The sequence below is a fragment of the Cynocephalus volans genome, chromosome 7, assembly GCF_027409185.1.
Source record: "Cynocephalus volans isolate mCynVol1 chromosome 7, mCynVol1.pri, whole genome shotgun sequence".
Taxonomy (NCBI): Eukaryota; Metazoa; Chordata; class Mammalia; order Dermoptera; family Cynocephalidae; genus Cynocephalus; species Cynocephalus volans.
Window position 1 is genome coordinate 14132255 of NC_084466.1, and position 17676 is coordinate 14149930.

The 17676-nt window shown below is 38.1% G+C and overlaps 1 protein-coding gene across 9 annotated transcripts in view; it reads left to right on the forward strand.

Moving 5' to 3' along the window:
- Nucleotides 1-17676, forward strand: part of DOCK9 (dedicator of cytokinesis 9) — a 271464-nt gene that overhangs the window by 153226 nt on the left and 100562 nt on the right. For all 9 annotated transcript variants that reach the window (XM_063103055.1, XM_063103059.1, XM_063103061.1 and 6 more), the window contains exons 6-10: nt 660-755; nt 1676-1810; nt 6774-6948; nt 7899-7966; nt 17172-17246. In XM_063103055.1, the coding sequence (XP_062959125.1) occupies nt 660-755; nt 1676-1810; nt 6774-6948; nt 7899-7966; nt 17172-17246 (549 nt within the window). The remainder of the gene's footprint in view (nt 1-659; nt 756-1675; nt 1811-6773; nt 6949-7898; nt 7967-17171; nt 17247-17676) is intronic.

Here is a 17676-nt window from a genome sequence, read left to right on the forward strand (position 1 = left end):
TAACATTTTTAGCAGCAGCGGGCAGCTCCATGCCCACCTCCTTAAACCCAGATCTCACAGTGTGGGGTCTGAATTTGAGGATGCATGCTTCTTTACGCTCTAGCTATTATTCCTCCTCTCTTTCTAACTGCCCCCTTTTTCCTCCATCCCTGCTTGCACTTTGCCTTTCTTTCCTTCTTTTCCTTTGCCCCATCATTTTATCTCTCCTTTCTGAATTGCTGCACATTTACTCCCTTTCTTTATTCACCTTTCCCTGAACTAAGCCTCTGGGACGTTTTCCAGGAATTTGCTTTTGTCCTCCAACTATAGGGGAGTGTAATTTGAAAACATTTTTCATGAAACCAGACAAGACCTTACAGCTTGAGTGGTCAAGTGTGGTATGTACTTTCTTCGGCTCATTAAACACTTAAAAATAAAAACTTGGACTGGAGCTAGCTTTGAGTTTAGTGGAATAGGGTTTTCAGAAATGTAGGCTGGTCTCTCTTTTACTGCTAATTGGACTTTAATGTGACTTGTAGGTGTTAGTGTCAGTGGTTACTCCAGTAAAAGGGTAATGGACAGCTTGGCACAAATGGAATGGTTTTCCCATTGAGCAAACTCACAGCAAATAGCACAGCTAACAACAGATTGATTGTGGTGGTGTTTTCCTTCTCTGCTAGGATGCTGCTTCCCTCGGTTCTCAGAAGGGCGGAATCACCAAGCACGGGTGGCTGTACAAAGGCAACATGAACAGTGCAATCAGCGTGACGATGAGGGTAAGGAGCCTCATCAGCCTGCTTTCCTGGCTCCTGAAATCCTTCTGCTATAGGTCTCGAGACTAGTACTCAGCGTTAGTGGGTGTGCTGTTCTCCTCGACACAAGGGACATTGTCTGGTTACTAAGATGCTTCCTGGGTGACAGCACCCCCATTGGTCCAGGCCTGTCTGCCTACTTCCCCTCACTGTCCTCTGATGGCATAATGAGACCGTCACTGGGCTGGTGTGAAGGTGCAGTCACTGACAGAGCTTTCTTCTCTATATTAACTGGAAAATGCCACTTGGTTCTTGACAGAACATCACCGAGGGGCTATTTTTCATGGTAAATCTAAGCACTTCTGTGCTAAACTGCAACAATGTCAACTAAAGCAAAAATTGTGGATTGAAAAGGAAAATATTAAGTTAGAAGAGGGTTGTAAAGAGAAAAGTAAAACTAGTGTAAGAAGCTGTTCTTTCAGAAGAGAAGTAGGATCAGAGAAAGATCAGGATTAATAAAAAAGAGGAAAGAAACAATGGAAGGGAGGTGGGAGGTTGGACGAACAGGGAGATGAAAATTAAATTAGGAGAAATGCTGACCGTCATAATCTGGAGGCTGGGAAATTGCTCAGCAGCACGAGGCAGAAAATAGTTTCTGTCCTGTGTGAGCAAGAAACCCTGGGGATTTTACAGAAAGTTTCCATCCTTCTGTGCTGCATTCCAAGTTCGAACTCCCTGCACTGCTTTTGGGTGATTATGTAAAATCTCAAATTCTGTGGATGGGAAAAATGAGTGGATGTTAAGAGGACCACCTCCTCAGAACTGAAATGCAATGAGACTATTAGACACAGTTTTTACGTATGTGTGTAGTCTAACTTAGTTATCAATAGAGATTGTGACTCTTTCATTTTGAAAGAATAGCTGTGTGTGTATTTTTCTCCCAGTCATTTAAGAGACGATTTTTCCACCTGATTCAACTTGGTGATGGATCCTATAATTTGAATTTTTATAAAGATGAAAAGATCTCCAAAGAACCAAAAGGATCGATATTTCTGGATTCCTGTATGGGTGTGGTTCAGGTAAATATGAAAAGAGTTTTATCATCAAGTTTTCATATCTGCAATAGCACTATGTGTGAATCAGCAGATTTAAGCAAACACTTCCAGAAATGGCCATATTCGTGGTTGAAATATAATATCTAACATTAAAGTAGGTAAAGGCTTGTTTTTCATCATTGTGGAAGATGGTATAGCATAGAGGCAGAATTATGAGCACTCTGGTGTGTGAGTTCTTATGTTTTAAAACTTGACTTGGCCATTTTTTAGCTGTGTGACCTTAGGCAGGCTACTTAACTAAAGTTTCTTCATCTGCAAAATTCATCTAATGATAATGTTCCTTTATAGGGTAAATGAGAGAATTAGATGAGCGAACACATGGAAATATTTAGAATAGTTCTTAGCATCTCAGTGATTCATTGCCATCATAGTACCAGTGGCAGTGTAGTATATTGGTCAAGAGATTGGGTTTACAATGCAGATTAAGTTCACATCCTTGCTCCGCTACTTACTACCTCTTAACCTTGGAAATTGTATTTAACTTCTCTGTGCCTCAGTTTCCTTGTTTGTTAAAGAGGGATGATGATAGTACCAAATATGGTTGCTGAGAGTATTAATTAACTAATACATGTAAGGAGCTTAGAACAGTGCCAGCAAATGGTAAACATTCAGTCAATATTAGATATATTTGTTATCATAGTGCTGTTGTAGTTGTAGAGTTATTCTTAAAAATTATTATTATTATTATTATTATTATTTTGGCAGCTGGCTGGTACTGGGAAATTATTTTCAATTATACATAATGCATGAATGTATTCTTCTTGTAAAAAAAAAAAAAAAAATCAGACAATACAAAGTGAAAGTCCCTGTAGACTCTTTCTTCCCTCTTCTCATCTCTCTCTTTACCAGGGAGTTGTTACCAGTGTGGTATGCATCCTTCCATACATTTTTAGAATTGTATTTGAAAGTGTGTTGTCAGTTTTCCCATCTGTCCATTTGTCCATTTTCCATCCATCCATTCATCCATCCAGCCACCCCTCCCCCACTCCCTTTTTCCAGGAAGATTTAAGGCAACAGCTTATAAGGATTTGTAATACACAGGGTAGCATGAGTTTAAAGTGGAGTGAAAGCAGTAAGATGAACAAGAGGTTACTGTAGGGGCAAGATAAAGTGGAATTAGGAAAAAAGCATATGTTTTGCCGACCTAACTCCTGCTGTGGGTGGGCCACCAACTGGACTGTACACCGTCTAACTTGGAGACCTGTTCAGTCTCACAATTCACAGCCACATAAGATACAGACAATCCAATTAGTCAGAAGTTATACCCAAGTAATCTCAGAATGCAGATCATTCAGGCATTGCTCTTAGGGACCCTCAGATAGAGGACTCTGTGATTAATGAAGTCTCCCTGATAACTTGTCACAATAGGTGCAGTCACCATAATTAGAGAATTCTCCCTTCAAATGACTCCATGGTGGCTGATCACATTGGCCTGAGGCTGGCTTTTAGAAGGAGATTCTTTTGCAGGGCCAGCATGATTAAAGTCAGGGACTCAGCCATCTTGTTTGACCACTGGTGTACTTGTTTACCTAAGATTAAACTGCATTTTCATCAAAGGAATGCATTCATCTGATTGAAACAAATAGTACTGAAGGGCAGTGCTAAAAGTGCAACTTCTAAAATTATTTATTCTGGAGTCTGTTTCATTTTTGCTAGCTAATGAGTGTCCATTGCTCTTTCTTTATTCATCAATTATGGACACTATTGAATGGCTTCCTGTGCCGGTCGATAGCATTTTAGCTCCTGTCACCCTCCTGCCTGCTCTAACCTGTAGAGATTGCTTTCTCCATCCTACACAACTGTCCTCCTGCAGATTCCCTTTGCCTTCCTCCCTGTGTGGGATTCCCTGTTTCCAGGAACTTATGTCTTCCTCTTTCTTGTTTTGGAGGAGCACATCCTACAGTAGCTTTCTGAGAAACTGTGTGTAAGATGTTAATTTTTTTAATAGTTAGTGTATCTGCAAATGTCTTTATTTTTCCATTCACACTTGACTCATAGTTTGGCTGGATGTAGAAATCCAATGAAATCATTTTACCTTGGAATTTCAAAGATGTTCCATTACCTTTTAGGGGATGGAGGAGTCTGGAGTTAGTCTCATTCCCTGTCCTTGTGATCTTCTCTTCATCTCTAGTGTTCTAAAATTTAGGTTATTGTGTCTTGACTTTGATTTTGAACCTTTTGCTAAGGTATAACATATAAATAGAAAATATACACATAATAGGTGTGTGACTCAATGAGTTTTTACTGAGTCTGGCTCTCTGTTGTCTTTTGTGCCATTTCCTCTTTCATCTTTGTTCTGGCCACCTTGGTCTTCCCCAGCTCCACTCAGTCTCTTCAATTCAGTGGGATGGCACGACTCCATTTATTTCTCTTCTACTTAGGATCATGGGCCTGCACTGCCTGTTGTCCCTTATCTGAAAACAGTTGTTTCATCCATTTTGTCAGTTTTCTAGTGATCATGGCTGGAGGGTAAGTCCAGATCCTGTTGCTTCATCATGGCCAGAAGTGGAAGTTAGGGGTCCAAAATCAGATGTCTGTAGGGGCCATGGAGGTAAATTAACTGACAGAAGAGGCTTGGTTGTAAACAATAGGGAGCACTGGGGACTGGCACAAACCAGAGCCCAGGTGCCCCCTGTAAAGATGTTGCCAGTCTGGTAACATCAAACTATGAGCTCAATGTTGCCATATCATCTGGTTTTTCTAAACACCAAATGTACAGAATTTTAGTTAAATCTTGATGTGTTTAATTAGTAGTTATTGAAAAACCATGACAAAAAAAGGTGGAATGCATGAAAGTGTATTTGGGCTCTAGATCAAGACTGCAGCACCACTTAATGTTCATTGAAAATTATTTTTAATCAACAGCTAATTAACATGTGAATGTCTCTCAGCTAGCACTCCAATCTCAGCTGAAAGCTGTTAGTATGAACAATCGAATCATGTCAAAGTATGTTTATTGACAATGTGAAGTAAGGAGTACCAGAGTGAATTATCAATGACAGTGAATTCACTTCTTTTGGGATTCCCAAGCAGGACTTTCATTTGTATTCTTAAGTTGAGAGACCTTTAAGTTACTTTTTTAGCTGAACTTTCTGGCACTGAGTTTAAAAAAAGTTTAAAGCAAAACTAAATATATTTGGCAACCTTATTTTTGAAGTGAGAGGTAATTATTTTAGTTTTACAAGAGAATTTTGTTCATGTCTTTGGCATAGTATACAGATGTTTGTAAGTACAGCAATCCTGAGCTATCATTTAGTCTCTGGGAAGCATTTCAGAATTTAAGGAGTTCCATGAACTCTTTTCCTCCAATTTCTTTTTGCAGATGCAGCTTGTGGTGTTTTTCATTTAATAAATTGTATCTAAGGCTTCAGAAGATTTTTAAAAATGTTTTCATCTGTGTCTCTTTGTAAACTGAGCATCAAAAGTTGTGATCTAAATGTTTTAAAAAAGTTTTTACTTTTGGACATTAAAAAATTAGTTGATCAGTGCTGTGAAATCAAATCAATGCCTAAATTAAAAATTTTAATAGACCTGAAAGAAATGTGATTTATAATCTTATACCCTAAAAGTGTTTTAGAACCCTTGAAAGTGATTATACTTATTTTGCAAATGAGGAAACAGGCTGAGAGAGAGGAATAACTTAGAATCAAGGCCTAGTGTTTTCTCCCCGCTTTTAACTTTTTGTTTTCATGATTGTGAATGTGCTAGGAGAGGGGAATTGGGGAGAAAACTCATTTTGTTTCTAGCCTTTGACTCCTTCTCTGATTCTTGCCTTGAAGTTTAAGTGAGATCCAAGGTGGCAATTACTGAGTCCACAGCAGACAATCTGTACACAATAGTTTGTGTGGCTTTGCCAAGGGTAGCACTAGGCTTTGCATTTCTAAGAACTGTGAGGCCAAAAACACATACCTTTGGGATGGTCACCCTGTCCTGGAGACCTATGCTGAGGAGCTCCTTCAGGGACTATGGATAACCAGCTAGAATTTTATGGATAACCACCTCCTATGGCAGGTGTAGGAGGACTGCTCTGCCCACTCAGGTTGGTGGGAGTTTGCGATTTCACATCTCTCAGCCTATGTTTACGAGGAGTCTTGTGCAGCCTGAGGTTCCTCAGAGCTGAACTTCTATCTAGTGTGGGCATCCTGGAGAGATTTTGCCACACTAGAGGACATTTGGGCAATGTCTGGAGAGTGTGTTCCTGGCATCTAGTGAGCGGGGCCAAATATTGCTAATGCACAGGACATTCCCCCCAACGAAGAATTTTCCACCCTAATGTTAGTGGTACTTAAGCTGAGCAGTCCTGGTCTAGTGCACGTTCATTCTTCATCATTTAAAGCACATGGACCAGTGTTTTTGTACTTCGATCCAATCACCCTCTCACAGGCATAAAAACCAGAGGCATGAGGCAAGGGTATCAACAGGGAGACCAAATACCTTGTGGGATTCATAAATGATGAGAAAGTTCCAGATGAGTAAGTCAAACATATTGATAGACAGTGGTTTGCTTTTAAATACGTAATACACACACTATTTTGTTTAAAAAAAAAAAAAAAAAGCTAGAGGAATATGAAAATTTTACATGAAATTTCATTTATTCCACAAATATTTTTCAAGGGCCCACTATGTGCCATACACTGTTCTAGAGACTAAGGATGTAGCACTGAGCAAAACAAAGGAGGTCTGTGCCCTTGAGGAGCATGCATTCCATTGGTATGAATAAAACCAATATGTAAAACAGGTAATGAGGTAGATGGAAACATAAAGCTATGGAGAAAATAAAGTAGGGAAGGTGGATAGTGATGGGTGCTCATGGGGAGGGAACTGGTCTGAAATGTCCATGAGACAGCACCCATCAGCAAATAAGAGAGAGAAATTATTTTAAGACACTTTTCATTCTTTAAAATGTGTCTACCTTTTTCCCTTTCAGAACAACAAAGTCAGGCGTTTTGCTTTTGAGCTCAAGATGCAGGACAAAAGTAGTTATCTTTTGGCAGCAGACAGTGAAGTGGAAATGGAAGAATGGATCACAATTCTAAACAAGATTCTTCAGCTCAACTTTGAAGCTGCAATGCAAGAAAAGCGAAATGGAGACTCTCATGAAGGTGGGTAGGTCTGTCTTCCCTCAGGCACATGCAAACTCTACGCATGACTTTAAATTTGTTAAGTGGGTATAGGAAGGAGACATAGTGCACAGGTACATGAGAGGTGGGACAGATGTGAACTATTCACACATAGCAAAGATTTTGTCATGTGAGAATTTACTACTCTGACATTTTTTATATGGACATTGTATAATGAGAAGAACCACAACTTTGGAAGCAGAGAGGATGGCCTGGGTTTGGGTCCCGTCAGTATCATTTTTCATCATGTAACTTGGGGCAAACTATTTATATTTTCTAAGCCTCAGTTTACTCATCTGTAAAATGGGAATAAGGAGGAAACTTGCTGGTCAGATGAGAAGAGTAAACACGAAAATGTATCTCATGTTACTGACGTGGAATCCACATAAAAAAATATTAGTTTTAGTTTTTCTTGTTGTTACTAATAAATAATATTCTTTGGAATTTTCAAGACAAAGCTAGGATGGGCAGGATCCTCAGAATAAATTAGTGGGAAAAACCTGGCTCTGTTCTTGACAGTTCATGTTATACTTCAAGCCCTTAGGTGATTCTGAACCCTGGCTGCCTCCTAAAAATACCTGGGAGCTTTTTCAAAGTGCTGTTTCCTTGGTCCCACTGAAGATTCTGATTTAGTTGGCCTGGGATGGGGCTTGTGGGGGGTCTGATGGGTGTGGCCATTGGGCTGTTGTTCATAGCTAGTATCTGTTCTAATTAGCCAGTGTCCATGCTGTACCAGCTATTAAATATTTGACTCTCATCACTGGGTCTGGCCATCAGAATTTTTTTCAACACTCCCCAGGTGTTTCTAATGTGCGTCCGGAGCTTAGAACCACTGCATTAGAGGTCACATAGAGAAACAGCCTTCTTCCTCCTGTTTTAAATAAAATACTTTCAATTACAAAGGACTCACGTAATCTGTTTTGCCATTTTAGATGATGAACAAAGCAAATTGGAAGGTTCTGGTTCCGGTTTAGATAGCTACCTGCCTGAACTTGCCAAGGTAACATCATCTCAAATCTGCTCTTCACTGAATGATGCTGAAGTATTCTCATGTCATGAGTTTGTCCAGAATGCAGTCTGTTGAAATCATAACAATTACGTTGTGATCACCACTATTTTCTGACCTGAATATGAGGTGACATGAAATACATTAGTAACCTGAGGGAGACTTCAGACTGTTTTCCAGAAAGCACCCTACAAAGTACTCTTTTTTTATTTTTCTCTAAGTGTTTTTTCCCCTCATAATATTTAATACTGCATCACAGGTATTGAGGAAGTAACCAAAATATGCAGATAACTGTTCTCATAATGACGTGGTACTTACTGTGTTTACACACATGATCCCCCTTATTCAGGTTAATAGACACAATTCCAGGTAGAGGGATGTGGTAATCTTGACACTAAACCAAAGAGAGGGTGCCTGAGTTACAGAAATTGTTTCTGGGTCACTCGCAATGAAAAACAAAAGGGCAGTAGCTGTGTTTTATAATTTTGATAAACTTAAAAGTTACTGAAAAGCGCAAAGAAAAAACAACCACATTGCCACCACCCAGATTTAACATATTACTGTATTGTCTTCTTAGCTTCCATGTTTTTAAAAGAGATAAAACATTAGTTATAGTGGAAGTTTTTTTAAAAACACTGTCCTTTTTCCCATTCTCTTCTTTCCCTACTACCCCCAACAAGAGACAGCCACTGTTATGAGTTTTACTTTCGTTTTATTTTTATATCTTTACAAATATATCTATCATAGTGATATATATAGTGGTATTTTGTATTTTAAAATGTAATATAAATATCAACATATTACATGTATTATTCTGCACTTGATTTTCTTTTATTTTTTAATTCACCATTGTTTTTGAAATTCATCCAAGTTGGTATATGGATCTAGTGTATCCTTTTATTATACTGTATAAACATTTTATTTTAGCTGTTCTATTATTTCCATTTTTTTTCTGTTATAAACAATACTACAATGAAATCCTTGTACTTGTCTCCTTGTGTGCATCTATGAATGATTCTTTTTTAAATGAGAGAAATATCTTTGTCTTTTCTGGTCCTTTGTATTCTTATTCTGTTACTGCCTTTCTATTCTTTTTCTCATTATACAGTGAAATTACACACCCACATCTTAAACACTATGATAGAAACAGGGTTCATCTGTATAGGATTATAAATAGAGTAGCATTCAGCATTGACCTTTATTTTAAGACAACATGGCTGTTCTCAAATATAAAATCTTACTCCCTGGCTAGGACTTTAGAGCATTGTTTTTCTTCAGGACTTGACTGTTACCACAGTATCTTTTTAGCACCTGCCTATTAAAGCTAATTTTAGTGCCACCATTGTAACCTCCTAGTCTGGGAAGAGTTTTGGCTTGTGTGTTTGTGTTTTCATGCAGTGAACTTCTGTGTTTGTGTTTTCATGCAGTGAACTTCTGTGAACATTTTGCATTGAGGTTTGCTTTATTTCTGGATGTTTGGGGGTTCATAATTTCTCAAAGCAAACTGTTTGAACCTGTTTGGATTTTAGTTTGTTGAAGCAGTTGATATATGATGCAATCTAGAATTCCGAAAGTAACTTTCTTCGCTTACTGGGTGAACAGAATGGATACCTAGGAGAAGACTCATATTACTTGAGTCTAATGTTTATTAATTAGAAATCTATATTTTTTACTATGAAGACATACAGGAATTTGCTCCTCCTTTCTTCTCTTACTACCTGGCCAACATATAATTCAGTATTGTTTGATCCTAAGACCTAGGAAGACTATATATATCTCCACTTTTTTTTTTTAAATTAACATATTTAGAACTATTTTCAAACTGCAGATTACAACCAAATCAGCTGAGGCCCTTTTAGTTGGATAAATCAATTTAATTAGTTTCAACCCTCATTTCTTTTTGTTTTGTTTTGATTTGATTTGATTTTTTCTTTTTTTACTGGTGTATAGTTTACATAGAGTAAAATGCTCAAGCATGAATTGTACAGCTCAGTGGGGTTCACATTTTTACACCAACATAACTATCATCCAGATAAATATATAGAATATTTCTAGCGTCCTAGCAGACAGTCTTGTACCCCCATCCCAGCTGATACCTCCATTATGTTGACCTCCATCACCATAGATTATTTTTGGCTGATCTAGACCTTCCTATAAATGAAATTATAGTTTGTCCTCTTTGTGTCAGGCTTCTTTAGCTCAAAGTTATGTGACCCACATTTTAAAAAATTAAGCAGAATTGAATAGAGCATATAAAGTACACTGCCCTTAATAATGATAGATATTGTTTCAAATATATGTATATGTATGTATATATTGTGTGTGTGTGTGTGTGTGTGTGTGTGTGTGTGTTTATCTTGTAATGTAAACATACTTCTTATTGTGGTCATGGTCAAAGCCCCAAAAATACAGCACTTTGAGGGGCTTTATTGCTTTTTCCCCCTAGTTCTCAGGCATTTTAAAAATATTTTTATTTAAGAAGGTAGAAAAAGGCAGAAGGTAATTTTTTGAAGGGGCAAAAAAGTGAAGAAAATTAGGATGTGTTGTTATTCACTCAGTCTGCTGCCATCAGAAGCACTGGGAGCGGTGTCTGCCCACTCTGCCTTTTCATGACCTGCTCGGTAGTGTGCAGTGGGGAGGGGCCCACGTTCCAGCTGGAAACCTGCACCTTGCTCTTGGCCCCTTCGCAATCCAGGACCCTGAGCAAGAGTGTGGTTTTGGAAATTTATCATCCCTCTCCAGTGTGGGGGCCATTTGTTGTGCTGAGAAAGCAGAGAAGCTGATTGGTAACTGGTCATCTTGTTTTGGGGAGGAATGGATTCCAAGGTTACAGAATCAGATTGAAGTGTTGTGGCAGGAGGAGACAGAGGCTCGAGGCACACAGCTGTGCATAGAGGGTAAGTTTCATCAGGGAACAAAGAGGTAAAGAGGTCAAAACCAGAGTAGGAAGGGCAGGAAGGGATCAGGCCGAGAGGCTGGGCCATAGTTAAGGAAGATTGCAGAGAAAGGCCTAGAACAATGGGGGAATGCAGAAGGTGGTTGAAGGTGTAATTTAATGGCTGGCTTCTCTCTGGTCAGCTCCTCTTTCTGCCTCCGTTATCCTGGTGCTCTGGCTTTTGTTTTCCACTGTTACTAAGACATAGCCAAACAGGATATGATCAACAGGAAGTTGTTTTAGTGCAAAAATAACTGTTGTCTCATTCTGGTGTATTATAGAAGGGCCTTTTAGTTTTAGTGTGAGTGATATGGATATAGGTTTTCAGAATATTTTTTATATTCTTGGAGCTTATGTTTATACACTTAATACTGAACATCTCTGTTGTGTTCATATTAAAGGACACACTGTATCTACTCTAAAACCTGTTCTTTTCCTCCTGTTGTTTAATATGGAAGCAAGCAAATTTTGTTGTAAGTGTAACAGGATATATAGCATCAGTCTTATAAATGTTTTTACTAAATACACAACCTGTAGTTAAAGTTAGTTCATTCGTTTCTTCTCTAGAAAGTCAAGAGGTAATATGATCAGGTTATAAACCCCATTACTAGTTACTTAATCATTTCTTTCTCTGGTTACATTAATCTTAATGACATTGGAACGTGTATATTACCTCCTTGTATAAAGATAGTATGAACAAAACCTTTGTGCCTCCACTTTGTATTTTCTTCCACAGCTTTTCTATTTTTGAGCTTTTTTAGTCCTCAAAGAATAGTGGCTCACTCTTAATTTGGTCTCCCTGTGTGGTTCTGAAAGAGAAGCAGAGTTTCATATTAATCCAAAATTGCTCACATCCTATTATCTTATAACTTCTTGTTCAGTGAACAACCTTATCTTTCTAGATAAATCTTTCACAGTTGAACACAGGACAAACTTTATAGTCTAGACCATTTAAGTTGAGCAAGGGTCATGGGACTAGTTCAGCAGAACTTGCTGGAACCCAAATGGTTTCACAGACATCTTTTCTGATTTTTTTAAACCAAGTCTGTAAGAAGTCCTTCCTTCCCTACATCCCAACACAGAAAACGATGTCATGGGATTACAATACAAAGTAATCAGCTAGGGCTGTGTTTGTGAGGTCAGTTGGTATTGTGTTTCTGGGCCTCCTTATTCTATAATGCTTTATTATGGCTTTGTGAAACAGAGAATGAGATGATGGTCCTCGGGAGTTAAATACCTTGGAAGTATTAGAAATAAATCATGATAGCCCTTTAAATTTAAAAGTATATATAGTCTGGCCTTGAAAGATTTTGCTAAGTCTTCCTGTTCCAAACCATTCTGTTTAAATGATTGAACAGTCAACACAATATTTTTCTGATAACTTGGCCTCAAAGTAAGATGCTAGTTTTGACTTTATATTGTTTTATCTGCTCACAAATAAACGTAAGACGCAGTATGCCTAAAGCCTGCAGCAGCAACTCTTGAATGCTTGTCCAAAATTACTTCTTAAGACAGAAAACATTGTCAGGTTGTGTTGTTAGTGATTGAATATAGGGTTTATGGGATGGGACAGGATGGGGAATAGCCTTTTTTTAGACAAATCAGTCTTTTCTTTGACTTCTGAACAAGTGCCAGTTTCTACAGAGAACGGCTCTGCTGTTGTCCATTTTCTTTCTCTGTTTTCCTCACATTCTTCTCGCCACTGAACCCAAAACAGTAAACAGGCTGTGGGCAGGATGGTAGTGATAGGGCACTTGGGGAAAAGCCAGTCAGTTCTTCCTTCCGCTGTGGTATGGACTGACCACACGTGATTTTAAGAGCAGAGCTGGTTTCTATCACTTTGAGAAGTACTCACCCACATAGTCTTTAGGATAATATTTTTTTACAGTTGTATTTTATGGGCTCTTAGATTATGTAAGTACATATTACAAGTATTTATTTTATTGTCTTTACTAAAATTTTTAATTAAAAATAAGTGTGCTTGCTATAAAAAAGTAAAAATACCCGAAGTTATGTAAAGAAAAGTTAATCTTCTCCCTTCATCCTTCATTCCAACATTCCTCAGAACACAGGTGTTAACCTGTGTGATTCCTCTTTCACTGAACCAATTGCTAATAGAAACATATATACACACATGTAGGGTTTTTAAGCTATTTTTTTAAAAATATGATCATGATATATACATTATTCTGAGATTTATTCTATCTCTTAAAAATATTTTGTAGATGCCTCTCTAGGTCAATAGAGGATCTAGTTTAATCATTTTTGTAGTAAGCTTGTAATCTACCTTACACACAGTAAGCTACATAATATTCCAACTGTGACTGTTGCACAATTTATTCAGCCATTCCCTATTAATGAACATTTAGGTTGTTTTCAGTTTTTAGCCTTTACAAACAGTGCATAATAAATAAACATCATGACATTAAATACTTGTGTTCATATTTCAGTAGGAGAAATTCTCCAAAGTGGGATTTCTAACTGGCTTTTTTGGAGGCTGGATGGTGTGGGGATCTGAACCCATGACCTTGGTGTTATAACATCATGCTCTAACCACCTGAGTTAACTGGAAAGCCCTCCAAAATAGGATTTCTGTGTCAAAGGTTATTGTGTTTTTAAGGCTTTTAATATTTCCAGGTTACTTTCCCAAAAGGTTATAACAATTCACATTTCTGTTCCTCTGCATCCTCACCAGAGGGGTGAAAAATGGTATTTTACTGTGCTTTCATTTATATTTTGCTGCTCAGTAATGATGTTTTTTATATATTTATATATTTATTTGCCATTTGGGTTGCTTCTTCCTCTCTGACTTGCCTGACCATATTCTTTGCCTTTTTCTTTTTTTTCTCCTTATGTATTAGTTGAGAGTCTGGGCTCTGAAGCCAGACAGCCTGAGTTAGAAGCTAGGCTTCTATTTAATGTTGTGAGACTTTGGGCAAAGTACTTAACCCTCATGTCTTAATGTTTTCTTTTTTAATGAGCAGGGATACTAATAATACCTACCTCCTAAGGCTGTGTAAAATTTACCTAGGCACTTAGGATAATATCTAGCATATCAATATTGGCAGTTATCAATAAATGTTAGCTTTTTATCATTTTTATTCTTCCACATATTTATTATTCCATGACTCTGGGGCAAAGCCCTGTCCTTGTTGAGGCATTTTCTTACCTCCTAGATTTTACTTAGTATTTCCTTCCACCACTGTTGGGCATTCCCTTCTGTTTAATCCATCATCCTAGGCTTGGGAGGGATGGGAGGAACTTTAACAAGTCAAGTTTGCTTTTTATCTCTCTCATAGCAGAGCTGTCAATGTATGTTAGGCAGTTTACAAGCTTTTAGGTTATTTTTACATCTAAAAAATCATCTCTTCTTTCCCGTAAAGGATCTCTCTGGTGAAGAATATATTTGTTGGATATTAGTGACAACATCAGTATACTTTGTGTCTATTTTGACTAATAGTTGATTTTTTTCTTTTAATATGTCTGTATCCTTATTTGTCCTTTAATTATATGGAACTCATAGAAATTGTTCTTGTTTTATTCATTTCTCATCTCCCAGCACAGTCAACTTGAGACAACAAGCATCGTTCAGAAAGCCATCAGGAATTGAGTCTACATTAGGAATCCATTGCTCTACTTTAGTGTCTGAGATCACAGTATTTGCCATTGTTGAGGGACTCAAGCTGACAGTTCAGAAATAGAATATGTTACTGTGGGTGGTGGCTCACAGCACCTAGTACTGATGGTTTTGTTAGGAAACATCGTGGGCAGTATACACTGTAAAGCAAATTCTTTGAGTTCAGTTAAATAGATTCCATTTGTGCATGTTTTAGCTCTTTTGATGTGAAAAATTAGGAAAGGTGATAGGCAAGATGGGGTAAAAAGAAGTGGTCAACTATATAGTCTTTGGGATAATATTTTTTTTAAAGCTATGTTTTGTGGGCTCTTAGATTATATTAAAGAAATGGTCCCATCACCCATATGGAGAGATCCTGCCTCAGCCACTGTCAGGTACATACTGTACCCTGTAAGTACAAACAAGATTTGTAGGAATCCTCCTTAACCTCCATAAGCCTTTGAGCTCACATAGAAAGCATCAAGATAAACTTTGTAGTGACAGGAGATGCAAGCCATCATCATGTTCACCATTTTTACTCAGAAATGAAAATGGAGTCCAGGGAGGCTAAACAGCTTGCATAGCTAGTTAGCGACTGAACTAGAACTAGAACCCAATTTCTTAGTTACTGTTCTGGTGGTTATTTCATTTTGACTTAGAGAGTTGGTTAATAGTCATGATAGTTTGGGTCATTGCTAAGGATCCATTATAACAGCTGCATGGATGAGAAAATTAAGAAGATGCTTAATTTGTCATTAGCCTTGATTATAAATGTAATAATCGACGTCGTTCAGCCACCAACAGCGAAGACAAAATGCCTTTTCCACTGTGGCTGTCACTGCTCCATCAAGTGCTGAGATGTAACTCATATCTTCAGGGAAGTAGCAGATGAGAGAGGACATTCTATTCTGACACCATAGACCTGACTGTGGAGATAGAGAATAACAGAATTCTGACTGCCAAGAAGAATAGCATATAGATTTAGAGACACCAGGCACTAGAAGTGATAAGGTTAGAGATGACTTCTATCTTTGAATGTTTTAGAAGCCTCTTCTTTTTCTTTCTGTTCCCAAATCCCACACCCTAGCCCATATCTGTGCACTATACCATATGTCTGTTCCCTTCAGTGGCTTCTTTTCCTCTGCCAATCTCTTCATTGTTGGGGCTCTTGGAATTCTGTCCTCAGACTCATTTTCACATTCTCCCACAGGGAGTCTCATTCACTTCCAAGACTTGCATTCCCACCTCTATGCTGACATTTTCTAAGACTGTAACTCCAGCCTTCCTCTCTGCCTGGTGCTCAAGTCCCATCCTTGTAGCTGTCTACTAGAGGTTTCCAGTTGGAAATTCCACAGATGTCTCCACATTCCACTTTGTTTATCATCTTTTCCACATACTTGCTCTTCTTCCTGAATTATCTTTCTCAATTAATGGATTTATCATTGAGCAGGCTACCCAAGCTAGAAATGTGAGATTTGTTATGGACTTTGCTGTCAGCCTGGGAGGCTGTTGTGGTGATAACCCAAGAAAGATACCATGGGCCTGCTAGTCTTGCCTTTTTGATTCATTGCCTCAGCCCTATCCAAGTGATGCTTCCAAAATGCAGAACTCATTATTTTATTCTCTTGGCTGAAATATTGCAGAATATTTTGGATTCTGAATGAAATCCCCAGTCTTTAGCTTTCAAGTCCCAGACTTATTTCTCTTTACTGTTTCCATCATGCCCAAGCATTCATCATGCCCAATGACTTGGTCATTGTTCAGGTGTGATTTATCCCTTTGCACCTGCAGTGCCTCCTCCAAGAATGCCCTTCTCTCCTTTCCTGGCCAAATATTCTTGTCCTTCGAGGTGAGCCTTCCTCTGGGAGGTCTTTCCTGACTACCACCCCCTAGTCCAGGTGAGCTCCCACTGTACCTTATGCTTTATTTTGTCATTCTTATTACCTGCTTATATGTTTATTGCCTGCTTGTAAGCTGGTGTTCCTTGGGGGTAGAGACTGTTCATTCGTGTTTGTGTCCCCAGTGTTTGGCACATAATAGGTGCTCAGTGAATATTTATTGAGTGAATCAGCCTCTTGTCCTTTAAGATCTGCCACAGTTTTCTTTACCCCACCATTAAAAACATATTTCTTCCTCTTCCCCTTTTTGTACCCTCACTTTTAGACTGGACCCTATTAAATCCTTTCTACCATCTGGACTCATTTCTGTCCTCAGTGTTTGTCTGTGTTATACGTTCTTTTCATTCAACCTAGAATGTTCACGTTTTTCTCCTTTTTGCAATTGAAATTCTACCCCTTCATGCAAAGCCTATCCCATATTCTATTACTTTTTATGAAGTCTTTCTTGACAGTTTGTTGCTTAATTACTCTCATTTGCTTTCTTTGTATTGTTTTTGACTCTGCAGTTGGTGATCACAGCTTCATAGGGCAGGGATCACACCTTAACTTCTTTTCTCTCCCCTCAGCACTTTCACTGTTTGCTGCATGCTCCATAGGGTACACCTGTTTATTGACATGCAGCTGACTCTCCGAGATGAGGCAGAATTTTTTGTCAGCCTGCCTCTTCAAGATGGGACAGCTTGCAAACATATTTGCACACTTCTGTTAAAAAATGGATTTTTTAAATGTAATTTTTTATCTTGTTATCAGAGTACCAGAGAAGCAGAAAGCAAACTGAAAAGTGAAAGCAGAGTAAAACTTTTTTACTTGGACCCAGATGCTCAGGTAAGAATTATTTTAATTTTTAAAATTTAAAGTGTGTGGAGAGTGGGGGTGAGTCTTTCATGGGGTTGTTTGTTGGTTTGCGTTGTTTATTTTGGACTGACAAGCAATATCACAATATGCAAAATTTGGGGAAAGGAGGAAAAATAAAAACAACCTATAATCTTATCACCATAGTATAATTATTTGAATAGTTGATATTTAATACAGTGCTAGAAATTGAGAGAGATTAATCCAAAGATATTCCTAAGTTTACAAAGAAGACATTACAGTCTTGCATCGCTTAACAACAGGCATACGTTTTTCGAAATGCATTGTTAGGTGATTTTTGTCGTGTGAATATCATAGAGTATCCTTACACAAACCTAGATGGCATATACACATCTAGGCTGTATGGTGTAGCCATCATCATATATACAATCTATTCTCAACC